The sequence below is a fragment of the Panthera onca genome, chromosome D3 (genome assembly GCF_046562875.1).
Source record: "Panthera onca isolate mPanOnc1 chromosome D3, mPanOnc1 haplotype 2, whole genome shotgun sequence".
Classification (NCBI taxonomy): Eukaryota; Metazoa; Chordata; class Mammalia; order Carnivora; family Felidae; genus Panthera; species Panthera onca.
Window position 1 is genome coordinate 66,422,236 of NC_138350.1, and position 15,133 is coordinate 66,437,368.

Here is a 15,133-nt window from a genome sequence, read left to right on the forward strand (position 1 = left end):
TAAGCATGATTGAGGACACTCCACTTTCCTGCAGAGGGGCAATACTCAGGCTGTTAGGGAGAACTGCAGAGAGCAGAACACCTCAAAACAGAACAAAGATCGCTTCTGCAGACTGAGTACAGACTTTTGTTACTTTTAGGAATTTTCCAAGGAATCTACAAAATGTACATAGCCACTGGCTTAGGAAGTCCCATGCCCGGGCGTAATGAAGTTCATCAGTATATTGGCTGAAACACAGGATGCAACTTTACTAATCCCTTGGGCTATGTCGAAAACATCAATAAAGAACATAGCTGAGTAATAATTCAGAATTCAGGAAAATCTCTTTCTTCTGGTAAGCTTACCTTTTAGCTTTTGCTGAGATGGGCACCAAGCTTTTCTTTCCTGATCAAGCTTGCTGCATAGGGGATCTGTAAGATAAAAACAGGCAAAGCTGTCCAGATGAGCTCAATTAAAAAAAATTTTTTTTTAAATGTTTATTCTCGAGAAAGAGAAAGAGCATGAGTGGGGGAGGGGCAGAGAGAGAGAGATGGAAACGCAGAATCTGAAGTGGGCTCCGGGCTCCGAGGTGTCAGCACAGAGTCCCATGTGGGGCTCACACTCTCGAACTGTGAGATCATGACCTGAACTGAAGTCGGACGCTGAACCTACTGAGCCACCCATGTGTCTCCAGAGAAACTAAATTCGAAGACAGGTGCATAGTGGAGACCTTTCATCATGCCTAGAAATTTGAATGCCAGTAAATCCCTCTCTAAGGAGAAAAGATCTCCATCCGATCGGCAATAGCATGGAGCTTCTGGGATATAGCAATTCCTAAGGCCTGTTAAAAATTAGCATATCAAGGACAACCAGTGATCACAGTAGACTCTTGCTAGAGCTAGTCTCTGAGGTCAGTATATGACATTTCACCTTAAGAAGTTTTTTTTTTTTTAATTTTCATTTAATAATATGGTACTGCTATTTTTTTATTTAGGTATGAAAACTAAGTTATGACGTTATAATGTATGTCCAAAGTAAAGAGACAAGGATGTGATTACAAACTAGTTCAATGCCATCTTTCATTTAATTACAGTGACCGACTATGCTATCATTATAAATCACAAAAATAAGATGAACTAACTAAACACAAATTATTACTCTGGGTAATTTCCCAATAACTACTAAGAAGCATCAGAAATAATTGCACTGAGTGGAAAATACAACCCTTGAGAATACTACCTGGATAAACTTGAAAAGTACTTTTCAGTACTGGGACTTCAAATGAAAGCCTATCCCATTTGATACGTTACTTTTCATTAGAAAATCTGAATGGCTAAAATTGGACTGCATGTCTTATTTAGATTTACCTTCCCATTAACCCCAGTTAAGGTAGTCTATCATTATGTTACTTACCTTCATCATTATAAGACTCAGGACTCTAGAGATTTGCATCTATCATGCATTTAAAGAAATACATATTCAGCTTTCCAGAATATAACATGAAATATGGCTGTGATGTAAAAGCAGTGAGGGAAATAAAACTATTTTCATCCGATTCAGCAATGTTTTTGAATACTGGTACATACGCTCTCCATGTTTCCGGCATATCTGTGTTTTGTTCTCCTGATCCCCCATCCACAAATATAAGCCTTTTCTAGTGGGAAGAGACTATGAATCTGTGAGTGACTAATATGGTCCCAATCATATTGGGACCACTATGCCATAATAACTGGTCAGCTGAATAGCCTTTCTAATGGCAAAAAAGAGAGAGGACTAACATAACCATCTCACTCTTTTGATACACAGGCACAACATGGATGATTCCGATAGCCACATATCTGATCAAGAGCACAGACAGCATGAGTGAAGTGCCCTTATGGCCTTCATACTTGAGTACCAACCTCATATTTGAGGACATGAGTTGTGATGAGCCGGATGACGACAAGAGCAGTCACATAGGGACCTACTCTAGTTACCTCTTCTTCTCACTGGACATCATACTACATCTGCTCTCAACAGAGATGCACGTTTCCCATCACAGCGTTTGCTGAGACATGCCAAACACAGGGATTGCCTCTCTCTTTCTGTGCATGATATAACGGGGCCTTGAATGGAATTCTATTAGTTAGGATAACAAGTAAAAATGATGTAAACCTCGGGGCAAGAGGAATTACCTAATACAATGTGCTTGTGTCACACTCACATTTAGAGACAGTCCTCGACATCAAGACTCCGGTACCACAGTGACTGAGAAAGTGATCTGTCCTGTTCCATCCCAGGCCCTACTGCAAGTTAACATCACCAGTGGCCCACCGCCTCATCAAAGCCGATAAACTACTCATCCTAACCCTAAGAAAACTGTGGGAAGGACACTGCTTTCATATCTAAGTCAGAATGCCTTTTTCCTTCCTTCCTTTTACCCCAGAAACAATGTAGCATTTCATTAAGGTGGGACGCTGAGGGGAAAAAAAAAAGCTTAGGAAAAAAAGGATGTTTCCGTATAAGCACATTTGATTCCCAAATCTACAGACTGGAATTTAAATCCGTTTGAAGAATTACCCACACTCAAACATTGTTGCATTTATGTCGTTAAAACAAAGTGAAATAAAAGCCAAACAAAAACAAAGGCAAAAAGTGCATAAGGTTGTGAGCTGAAAATCATGTATTTTTAATGGTAGGTCCTAAGTCATGAATGACAAAGAATATACTGACATGTGGCCCAACTGTTCGTGGGAATTACCCTATTTCATCAATTCTAAAATGTACTTTTCCCCCCCTCACGTTTTAATGTCTCTGAAATTAGGTGTCTTATAATTGATGGTATCTTGGAATAATAGTTGAAAGTTTCTTTTCTTGTGATACATCAAGTAATGGTGTCTCTTACAACTGACAGTGCTTTGGATTCCAAGAAATGCAATACTTGATTCACAGAGAGCTCTGCAAACACTCCCCAATTTGGGAGCTCATGCTCCTGGAGGCTCCATTTGAGCTAATTATTCCATTACATTTCCTGTTCTGGAAGTTACAAAAACTTTCTTTCCATTTTGACCAGCTTACTACTTTTTTTAATGTTTATTGATTTTTGAGAGACAGAGAGAGAGAGAGGACAAGTAGGGGTGGGACAGAGAGAGAGGGAGTCACAGAATCTGAAGCAGACTCCAGGCCCTGAGCTGTCAGCACAGAGCCTGACTCGGGGCTTGGAACTCGTGAACCGTGAGATCATGACTGAAGTCAGATGCTTAACTAACTGAGCCATCCAGGCGGGCCATCCATTTTGACCAGCTTAGAAATCACCAAGATTTGCATGGAAAAAAAAAAAAAATCTCTCAAAGCTATATAATAAGTTCTAAATTAGTCACCTAGTTGGCACGAGTCTATCAAAAGTCTGGGGTCTTACCAAAAAAGATAACTTCCTAGTTTGTGCCGAGAAAGAATTAGCCTGAGCTCAGACATTCAGGTGGGTTAACATGTCAAAAGGAGAACGAGGAGAAGGCCACATAACCAAGGAACAAGTGATTGCCTGGTCAGGATGCATGGCAATCGATCAGTAATGGGGAAAGGACGCACTGTAGTCAAAGTCTGGTCTGCTGCTGGAGAATGTTAAGGCAGCATCCAGTCCTCTGACTTGCAGGGACCTCCTTTTCTTGCATATTTAGCCACAAAACCAAAATCCTCTAGTGGCCTAGGGATCTTTTCCTAAGAATATAGTGCCAAACAGTAACTGTACTACCTACCTTTAAAAAAAAAATACATAGGACATATTTTTAAAAACTCTCTGGGTTGAAACGTTAGAAGTCTGGACAAGTTCCCATCCTAATGAATCCTGGACAACCTCCAAGGAAAGACTGTATCACTGAAGAGCTGTGCCCTTGCCAAGGAGGGAGGGCCCCTCCAGCAGCAGTCAAGACCTCGCTCCTTTCCCTGCAAGGAAGCTCTGTGCTCCCAGCAACAGGAAGTTGTAAACTGCTTTTTTACAAGTCCACAGTGAACGAAACATTAGTACTAAATCTATCGATTGAGCATTATTTTAATTGAGGCTTTTAATGAAGAACTTTGAGACCAAGTTTCCCCTGCTGTGTGTGAGTGCAGCATTCTGGATAAAACAGCAGAGGGCACTTCGAGACTAGCACATTTTCTCCATCTACGCGCCTCTTGGTAGCAATCTAGCAAGTCCAAAGGATGTGAATCTGGATCTAGCTGTTTATCACAGGCTCTCTTCTGCAGCTGCACAAGGTCCTTCGAGAACTCTGACTAAAGAAGAGTATGTCTTCAACAAACTTACAGTCGTAGTAACTTCTATACAGATGCACTGGCTTGAAAGAAAATTGTTGCCAAATTATCAATGAAAAAAAAAAGTTATCAAGGCATCATGATGTGTAAATTATATTATATTCCAGTCCTTGAAAAACCTTAATCAAAAGGTGATACACTGAGTAAAACACCTTCAGCTTCTTTTTTTAATTTTTAAAAATTGAGATATAATTGATATACAACATTGTCTTAGCTTTTTCATCTTCTTAACTGTACAGCACGATGGATTTTGTTTTCAAAATTGAACCAACTTTTCCTTGAGTCACAATCCATTTGTGAATGAGATTTTTTTTCTTTGTGCTATAATACAAACTGAGATTTTCACGAGCTTGTTAAGTTTTAGAACTTTTGTATTTGGTTCATAGTGAGAAGAATCTATTTCTTTGCTTGTACAACTAACTCTGGCTTAGTAAGGAAAACACTTTAAACATTTGAAAACCCAGGGCAGGGGTGGAGACTTTACTACAAACTGTGTGAAGTACTTATAGACTCTAATTTTAAGCAATCAAAAAAAAAATTTAGCGTGTTGCCCATGTATAAATGTTAAACAAACTGTGTAGGCTTTAAATCTCACATTGAGATAAACACACGTTCATTTATAAGTGTACAAAGAGAGTCAATTATTTGACTCCATAGTCATTACACCTTTGCATTTAACAAACTGAAAAAGGAAGCAATGGTGCAGAAATTGCAGTCAGCAGAGAATCTAAAAATGCAGGAGCCAAAGAAATTCATAAGTTTTCTTTCTACAGCAATGATACCCAAGATGCTTTCGATAAAATCTTTTGAATAAGAACACTGCGTAACAGCATAGAATAAATGCACTGTGGGTCTATGGGAATTGTTACAAAATATGATGGTTTTAATATATTTGAATTCTCCATGATTGCAGGATAGGATGGGTTTTTATGTCATCTAAAGGAAAAAAAAAAGCCTATTCTGCAGGCAAATGACTATTCTGTCATATATGCTCTGTAAGCTTTAAATATAAAATAGTTTAAATGTAAAATAATAATTTTGAGTGAAATGCTCTATTCTCAGGAAGCAAAGCATGTAACCATATTTACTGATGAATTCGATCATTCAACTAAAACTACTGAGAAAGTCAATAATTATGATATCTAGCAACTTCTTGAAAATCTTTAGATCGAAGTCTCTCAGGACATTACCCCCCCATGTACTTTAGCAAATAAAACAAGCTGAATAAGGGAGTTGATAAATTTCTGTTCGGGTGAACTGGAGTCTGCTGCCTCAATTCCAAAGCAGATGGTATAATGTGAACCCAGGTCCTTCTTGCACAAAAATATATCTAGGCATCAGGACTTGAATAGTCCCACTATTAGAGGTACTGCTTTGAGAAGAGGCATGCTATGAAATTTATTACTCATACTGGCAGAGCATTTGATAACTTGCACGGGCATTTCATGTTTATTAGGCACCTGTGCCTTACTTACTATATTCCTATCAGGGCACAGGTTAGAGCTTCCGAATTCCTTTGGCTGAGGAGCTGACACTTAATGGACTATATGGGAGTAGTCTTGAATTGAAGTTTGCAGACCTGCCAGCCTGTGTCTGTTAGTCACAAGGACAGTGCAGTAATAGGGGAACACCTCATAATTCACCACTATGGCTTTCTTTAGTCGTTTTAGTGGTAGTTTCTTAGCACAAAAGACAGTTTGGGGAAATCAGGAACGAGCCAGGGAAATTTGGAAAAGAATTAAGAGGACCACTCTATGGGAGTATCAGAGTTGAGTCAGGGGTCACCCCTGGGTGGTGATTCATTCAGCAAATGTTTATGATAGCCATCGGATGATAGGTACTGGAGGCTGCATGAAGACCCTCCCCATATTAAGGCAGGGGACCCAAGAGAAGAAGTGGGAGGGACAAATCACGTCTATTTCACCTGTTTCATGTTGTCAGCCTGGATGTGGTTTTGCGGATTTCAGAAATTATATGGTACCTACAGGGCTGGGGGGAAAAATGTCTAGCTTCTCCCAAGGAATTTAATTTGTGACCAGGAATAATTTACTATCTAGAGAAATCTGAATTAATAACACTTGTCTACATAAATGAATATATGATGATAAAATATTTTGCAATACAGTGTAATAAAAACGCATAGTAATACCAATTTATCCCTTCCATGAACCAAATATCTCAAAAGACACGAGACATTTTTTCTGCTATCAATACTGTTTACTACATGGACGCAGTATCATTTCCTCTTTTACTAAGGAAACCTAATGTCAAAGAAAATTAAGACATTCAAGCTATATAACTGACCTTAAATAGGGGCACTGAAATAAATACCTACTCCCTCTTCTAAAGCCTATATTGCTATACGCAACTACTCTAAAATCACAAATTTTTGGTTGTATGCATGGCAGTTTTTGTTTTAAGAGTCGGAAAGTGATATGTAGAATCAGTAAGGCCTGAAAATTTTATATCCTTCTGTCTCCAATTATTTATTTAAATTCTTCCTTTATATAGGGGTGCCTGGCTGGTTTGGTTGGTCGAGTGTGAGATTCTTGATCTTGGGGTTGGGAGTTCGAGTCCCACGTTGGGTATAGAGATTACTTAAAAACAAAATATTAAAAAAATTCTTCCTTTGGACAAAGAAAACAATTAGAATAGTCACAGCAAGTAATCAATAGCTCTTATTATCTAGGTATCAAAAGCTAAGAACAGTAGATACATTTTTTTTAACCCTTTGGGGGCTTAGTAATCAATCAATTGAGAAAAAGCCTTCTGCACTCCCCCCCTCCCATGACTTTAAGTGCAAACAAACCAAACACAAACAAAAACAAAAACCAGAAGAAAAGTCCTGTTTAAGAGGCATCTTACATTGAGGTGACTTTCAGAACAGAGAAATGTTAACCGGCCATTGAGGTCAATGAAGACCAGTGGGAATGGTCTATGAGTACAAACAGCACTTTTTAACAAAGCCCCAGAATGGAGGCACTACAAGGTGGCTTTAAAAATGACTCCGAGGGGCACCTGGGTGGCTCAGTGGGTTGAATGTCTGACTTGGGCTCAGGTCATGATCTTATAGTTCTTGAGTTCGAGCCCTGCATCAGGCTCTGTGCTGACAGTCTGTTTCAGATTCTGTCTCCCTCTCTCTCTGCCCCTCCCCTGCTCGTGCTCCATCTCTCTCTCTCTCTCGAAAATAAGTAAACATTAAACAAATTAAAAATAAATAAATAAAAAATAAAAAACGACTCCAAGCAATCTCCATTAACACAAGCATGATTTCTCTGATGCAGAAGGAAAATGTTAATACTTATCTTCCTTGAGTTATCCTGGCAGAGAGCTAGATACCTGGCTGTCTAGACAAGACAGGTGGATATATGTAGATACATGCTTAATAAAATACAGGTAACAGGGACCAGCTCGGAAACGTCCAGCAACCAGGGCACCTGGGTGGGTCAGTCGGTTAAGCATCTGACTTCGGCTCAGGTTGTGATCTCGCGGTCCGTGAGTTCGAGCCCTGCATCGGGCTCTGTGCTGACAGCTCAGAGCCTGGAGCCTGTTTCAGATTCTGTGTCTCCCTCTCTCTGACCCTCCCCCATTCATGCTCTGTCCCTCTCTGTCTCAAACATAAATAAACATTAAAAAAAATTAAAAAAAAAAAAAAAAAAAAGGAAACGTCCAGCAACCCCAATTATAATAGTCATGCTGGGAATACCACTAAGGATCAGTGTATGTCTCCATCCAGGTGATTAAAAAATATCTCACAAATATGGAGCAGAAATTATCGTCCCCACTGTACTCAGGAAAATGAGAGAGTATGAGAGACTGTTTTAAAAGCCCTAATGATTAGGGGCGCCTGGGTGGCGCAGTCGGTTAAGCGTCCGACTTCAGCCAGGTCACGATCTCGCGGTCCGTGAGTTCGAGCCCCGCGTCAGGCTCTGGGCTGATGGCTCGGAGCCTGGAGCCTGTTTCCGATTCTGTGTCTCCCTCTCTCTCTGCCCCTCCCCCGTTCATGCTCTGTCTCTCTCTGTCCCAAAAATAAATAAAAAACGTTGAAAAAAAAAAATTAAAAAAAAAAAAAAAAAAAAAAAAAAAGCCCTAATGATTAATACCAGATCTGTCTGTGTGGGGATGAAGGGTGGTGAATTCAGAATGAAAAAAACCCAAAAAACCCCACTACGTTTATTCACCAGGCACCTTCCTGCTTCCCTGTTTCCACATAAATACAACTGAGTGTCCACTTTTTGGTATGATTAGGAGAGGGTGAATAACACACTTCATTTGGAAATAATCATTTCTTTGAATCACCCTTCAAGTGACTTTATTTTTTTTGTTATTTTTTTCTTTTTTTTTTAATATTAAATTTGTTGTCAAATTGGTTTCCATACAACACCCAGTGCTCATCCCAACAGGTGCCCTCCTCAATGCCCATCCCCACCCTCTCCTCCCTCCCACTCCCCCATCAACCTTCAGTTTATTCTCAGTTTCTAAGAGTCTCTTATGGTTTGGCTCCCTCCCTCTCTAACTTTTTTTTTCCTTCCCCTCCCCCATGGTCTTCTGTTAAGTTTCTCAGGATCCACATAAGAGTGAAAACATACGGTATCTGTCTTTCTCTGTATTACTTATTTCACTTAGCATAACACTCTTCAGTTCCATCCACGAAAACCTCTCTGACCTCAGCCGCAGCAATTTCTTACTTGACACATCTCCAAAGGCAAGGGAATTAAAAGCAAAAATGAACTCTTGGGACCTCATGAAGATGAAAAGCTTCTACGCTGCAAAGCAAACAATTAACAAAACTAAAAGGCAACCAATGGAATGGGAAAAGATAGTTGCAAATGACATATCAGACAAAGGGCTAGTATCCAAAATCTATAAAGAACTCACCAAACTCCACACCCGAAAAACAAATAATCCAGTGAAGAAATGGGCAGAAAACATGAATAGACACTTCCCTTCAAGTGACTTTAATTGATTAAGTGTATTTATACCAAGTTCTCTTGGCAGCAAAGGGTGTGGCTTAGGTCTGGGTAAGGGAAGGAGAGGAAGAGAGAAGACAGGAGCTTCTCAGGCATCCCAGTGCCCCGTGCTCACAAGTTTGCACAGTGGGAGGCGGTGCAGGTACCTCTGGTTCACCCACAGAGACAATTTACACATCTGTCTATTAACACATGGTAGGTAGTTACATCTCGAGGAAACGAACTGACACATCTGTTTATCCTGTGTCTAAGTAAATCTTTTGTTAATTAGCATCTAAACCAGCTGAGAAGTAAGTGGTAAGTGGACCAAAGGGTTTCACGGCAAAAAAACGTGAATAGTTTCTTACACGCTGGGTGGTCTGCAAACAAACCCATCAAGTCAGGTTGATTTTTAAGTAGAAATCATCTTACGATTTGTAATTGCTGCACCATTTCTTCTCGGTAGGCTAGTTCCCTTTTCATCTGATCCTGGAAATTATCTGGTAGGAGAGAGAAATAGAGAAAGATATCAATCAAAGTTGCAAAATCTTATTTTAGTAATTTTAGGAACAATGCTCCTGATGGTGCCAGAGAAGCCCCTCTCCCTTTTCAGTATTTTTAGAAAGTATTGTGTGTGTGTTGTTTTTTTTTTAAAGTATATCACATGGTTTTTTGAAGGGATGTTTTTAAGGCTCTCTAATGAGAACAGAGAAAATTTTGAGGGGGTAGGGTCTCTATCTCATAGTTCACAGTATCCCATGGCCCATCTAGGTGATCCCTCGCATATAATAGAATGTCTGTGCGGTCATGTTCTCCAGCTTTGTGCACTCGAGCCAGTCACAGGTTATCGACAGCTTCCACTGTCTACAGAAGGCTAGTGTGAGTGAGGGGGTGAACCTCAGATCTAGGTGGGTCACAGGAAAGGCAGACCCTTGTCTGCTAAGACAAAGGCCTGTGAGCCACGCCTGCCTCACCTCAATCCCAAGCGAGTGATAAACATACTCTGACTCTGCCAACCTGCAAACTCTCTCACCCTGCATCAGCCTTATTTGTCCTCCGTGGGCCGGGAGCAGTTCTACAGACCTTGCCTGCATCTGAGAAAGGGATCAGGGAGGAGCTTTCAGAGATACCGTTATGCAAAGTATCTTTGCCAGTCTTCATATTGATCATTTTTATTGGGAAAGGACTTTCCAACATGTATCATGTTGCAACGTCTCCATGTGATCTTTTCATTTATTAAAAAAAATTTTTTTTTAATTTTTTAATGTTTATTTTTGAGAGAGACACACACAGAGCAGGAGCAGGGGAGGGGCAGAGAGAGAGGGAGACACAGAATCCGAAGCAGGCCCTGGGCTCCGCACTGACCGCTCAGAGCCCAACGCGGGGCTGAACCCACGATCCGCAAGACATTGCCCTGAGCCGAAGTCAGATGCTCAACTGACTGCGCCACCCAGGCGCCCCTCCATGTGATCCTTTTAAAAGCGTGGGCCCAGCTAACTTTAGCATTTTCTGCCTTCAATGAGAACGTCACACGATTTCCTATTGAATCTGTTGTGGATAGTCAGGGTAACAGTTTGGGGAAACCAGAAACTTTGTCACATCTTTTCCTCTGCTCTTCCCTTCACCTCTGCAGCCACTGGTGTGTGAGTCCTTTACGGTCTGATGTCATCCTCGCTTCCCTTTGCCATTGTCACCTCCGCAACACAGACACCTCTTCCCTGGGTAGCTTCCCAACTGACCACTTGGCCTCCGGTCCCCCCCCTCTGCAAATCCCCTTTCCTTCTGCTGAAAACTCTATGATGGCTTCCCAATGCTTACAAGATGATGAATCTTTTACCTCTTGTGAGGTTCTGGGGACTTGGAAATTAAAAACACCATCCTTTTAATTTTTTTGACTTCTACTTTTCTTTTTTTAAAAAAAAATTTTTTTTTAACGTTTATTTACTTTTGAGACAGAGAGAGACACAGCATGAACGGGGGAGGGGCAGAGAGAGACGGAAACACAGAATCAGAAGCAGGCTCCAGGCTCCGAGCCATCAGCCCAGAGCCCGATGCGGGGCTCGAACTCGCAGACCGCGAGATCGTGACCTGAGCCGAAGTCGGACGCTTAACCGACTGAGCCACCCAGGCGCCCCTTGACTTCTACTTTTCTATATTATTTGAATTCCTTCCCTATCCCATGCATGTTTTTAAAATTAGTTAATTAATTCATCAATTAATTAATACTTGGGGTTTTCTTTAGAGCAGTTTTAGGTTCACCACAAAATCAAGGGGAAGGTACAGAGACTTCCCATTTACCCACTGCCCCCACACCTGCATATCCTCCCTCATTATCAACAACCCTCACCAGAGAGGGACATTTGTTACAATGGATGGACCCACACTGACACATCATCATCATCCAAAGTCCGTAGCTTGTCTTAGGGTTCACTTTTGGTATTGTACCTTTTATGGCTCTGGACAAATATATAATGACATATATCTACCAGCATAATATCAGAGAAAATACAGAATATTTTCACTGTCCTAAAGTCCTCTGTGCTCTCCCGATTCATCCCTCTCCTCCACCCTACCCCTGGCAACCACTGACCTTTTATTGTCTCCACAGTTTTGCCTTTTATATTTTTTAAAAAGACTCTTTCCCTACTCTCAATTTAATGTGAAAGGTATTGTAATAGGGGCAAGTTTGTGGCACAATGCAAGGGGCAAGGGAGAAGCCCTTATCCTCTTGGGGAGTAAAGGCGGAGGAAATGCTTGAGCAGAGATGTGAAGAACAGTATTTTATAGAAAGACAAGGGAGGAGGAGTGGGGAATAGCAGGTGGCTTAGTTGGTTGCAGCACAGAGGGTAGAGGTTTGAAACCCCTGCACCCCATCACCCACCAAACCTGACCAGGGTACCTCCCTGGGATCCCAGAAGATGATAAGGACAACTCAGAGTGGAATGGTCATACTTAGTCCTTACTTAACTCATGCTCATTGCTCTGGGAGGGTACCCTTAATACAATTCTTTAAGATAAAATGAAAAAAGGGGCACCTGGGTGGCTCAGTCAGTTAAGCATCCAACTTCGGCTCAGGTCATGATCTCACAGTTTGTGGGTTCAAGCCTTGCATCAGGCTCTGTGCTGATGGCTCAGAGCTCAGAGCCTGCTTCGGATTCTGTGTCTCCCTCTCTCTCTCTGCCCCTCTCCCACTTGTGTTCTGTCTGTCTGTCTCTCTCTCTCAAAAACAAATAAACATTAAAAAAAAAGATAAAATGAAAAAAAAAGCCATTAAAGTATCAGAAAAAATGGTGAATATTTTTATAAAACTTGGGTGGGGAAGGGTATCAAAGATAGAAAAACTGAAAAAGGAAAAGATTGATAGATTTGATTAGACAAACATTTAAAACTTCAGTATGACGATAAACTACAAAAAAATTGAACCCTCAAAACATAGAAGATCAGAGTCAACATCCAAAGCTAATTGACACAAATAAAAGAATATGTGTGATGTGGCAAAGAATATTTTAGTATATAAAGGGTTCATGGAGATCAATAAGAATACTGAGAAGAGAATATGATGGGCATTCACAAAACCTACAAATGGAAAGCAGACATGAAAAATGTTCACCATCCCGAGCAATGAAAGAAAACAGTATGAGCTACTATTTTTTTCATTTAAGTTAGCAGAGATTGAAAGAAAAGGTGTTCCTTTTAGTACAGCCTTTCTGGAGAGCAAATAGACATTACGTATCAAGAGCCTGAAAAAGTGCATATTCTTTAACACAGGAAGCCTTTCAAGAGTTTATCCTGAGGGAATCGCCATAGATGTGGGTACGGATTTAGCTACGGCGAAACCCATCACCTAAAGCTTTGATAACTTTAACGTCCAACATGGAGTACATTTATAAACTCAAAATGTATTAAAGACCTAAATGTGAGGTCCAAAACCATAAGGACAAGAACACAGGCAGTAGTTTCTTCGACATCAGTCATAGCAACATTTTTCTAGATATGTCTCCTCAGGCAAGGGAAACTAAAGCAAAAATAAACTACTCGGACGACATCAAAATAAAAAGCTTTTGTACAGTGAAGGAAATCATCCACAAAACAAAAAGGCCACATGCTGGATGGGAAAAATATTTGCAAATGACATGTCCGATAAGGGGTTAATATCCAAAACACGTAAAGAACTTCTATAACTCCATAACAAAAGAAACGAATCTGATGAAAAATGGGCAGAGAATCTAAAGAGACCTTTCGGTTGTCCATCCAGATGGCCAACAAACACATGAAAAGATGCTCAGTATCACCCATCGTGAGGGAAATGCATATCAAAACCACCATGAGATGTGGTTACACCTCACTCCGGTCAGAATGGCTAGCATCAAAAACACGAGGAACAACAAGTGTTGGCGAGGACGTGGAGAAAAAGGAACCCTTGTGCACTGCTGATGGAAACGCAAATTGGCACGGCCACGGTGGAAAACAGCGTGGAGGTTCCTCCAAAAATTAAAAATAGAAATACCATAGGATCCAATAATTCCACGACTGGGTATGTACCCAAAGGAAACAAAAACACAAATTCAAAGAGACACGTACCTCCATGTTTACTGCGGCGTTATTTATAATAGCCGATGTATGAAAGCAAACTAAGACGAATCCATAAAGAAGATGTGCTGTATATACACAAAATGGAATGTTACGCAGCCATAAAAAAATGATGAGCGTTTGTTTTTTTTTTTTACTTTTTAATTTAATTTTAATTTTTTTGTCACTCGCGACAACACGGATAGACCTCGGGGGTGTTATGCTAAGTGAACAAAATCAGACGACGAAAGACAAATGCCACATGATTCCACTCATATGCGGAATCTGAAAAACAAAACAAATGAATGGACAAACAAACAAAAAGCAGAATCAGACCCGTGAGTGCAGAGAACGAACTGAAGGTGGCAGGAAGGGAAGGGGTGGGGGATGGGCAAAATGGGTGAAGGAGAGTAGGATGCACAGGCTTCCACTCATGGAATGAATAAGTCATGGGGACAAAGGTACAGCATGGGGAATATCGCCAACGATACTGTAATGGCATCATGCGGTGACTGGTGGTAGCTATGCTTGTGGTAAGCATAGCATGACGTACAGAGATGTTGAATCACGAGTGTACATCTGAAATGAATGTAACTTTGTGTATCAACTATACTCAAACAAGCAAAGGTTTAAAAAAAAAAGTACATTTACTTGTAGTAATGGAAAGAGGCTCATGTTACGTGAAAAACAGGAGGGTAAAAGATGGAGTGCTGAATATTTCATTTTGTTTAAAAAAAAAAAGGATTGGGGCGCCTGGGTAGCTCAGTCGGTTAAGTGTCTGACTTCAGCTCAGGTCATGGTCTCGCGGTCCGTGAGTTCGAGGCCCGCGTCGGGCTCTGTGCTGACCGCTCAGAGCCTGGAGCCTGTTTCAGATTCTGTGTCTCCATCTCTCTCTGACCCTCCCCCATTCATGCTCTGTCTCAAAAATAAATAAACGTTCAAAAAAATTAAAAAACAAAAAAAAGGATTCAATATGCATTAAAAACTGAAACTCCAAAATGTTAACATTGGTTATCTCCAGGTGACAAGACTACAAGCGATTTTTCTTTCCTTCTCTTTGAGTTTCCGTATGTTTAAGGTTTTCTACAACAAGCCATGTGTGTGGCTTTGGGGATATAAAAATTGCTAATCGGCAAATGGGAAAAAAAAAAACCCTAAAATTTCTTCTGTGTTCTAAAGGGTGATGAAGGCACAATTTAAGGAGAGAGAGAGAAGAAATCATTAAGTTGATTTCTCTAATGAGACGCACTTAAAACCCAACTATTTCTGGAAAATGATAGTAGAAAAGGAGGTAGCAGAGGAAAGCACTGAGGACAACGTGCGTGCAGCCAACGCAGCAGCGAAGG

General features: G+C 40.7%; 1 protein-coding gene across 1 annotated transcript in view; it reads right to left on the bottom strand.

The window, feature by feature from the left end:
• Positions 1 to 341: 341 nt before the first annotated feature.
• SKOR2 (SKI family transcriptional corepressor 2) overlaps positions 342 to 15,133 on the bottom strand; it is a 36,207-nt gene continuing 21,415 nt past the window's right edge. Inside the window, exons 6-7 of the mRNA XM_060611906.3 lie at positions 9,651 to 9,718; positions 342 to 410 (exon numbers count right to left, since the gene is read on the bottom strand). Of these exons, the coding sequence (XP_060467889.2) occupies positions 348 to 410; positions 9,651 to 9,718 (131 nt within the window). The 3' untranslated portion in view covers positions 342 to 347. The remainder of the gene's footprint in view (positions 411 to 9,650; positions 9,719 to 15,133) is intronic.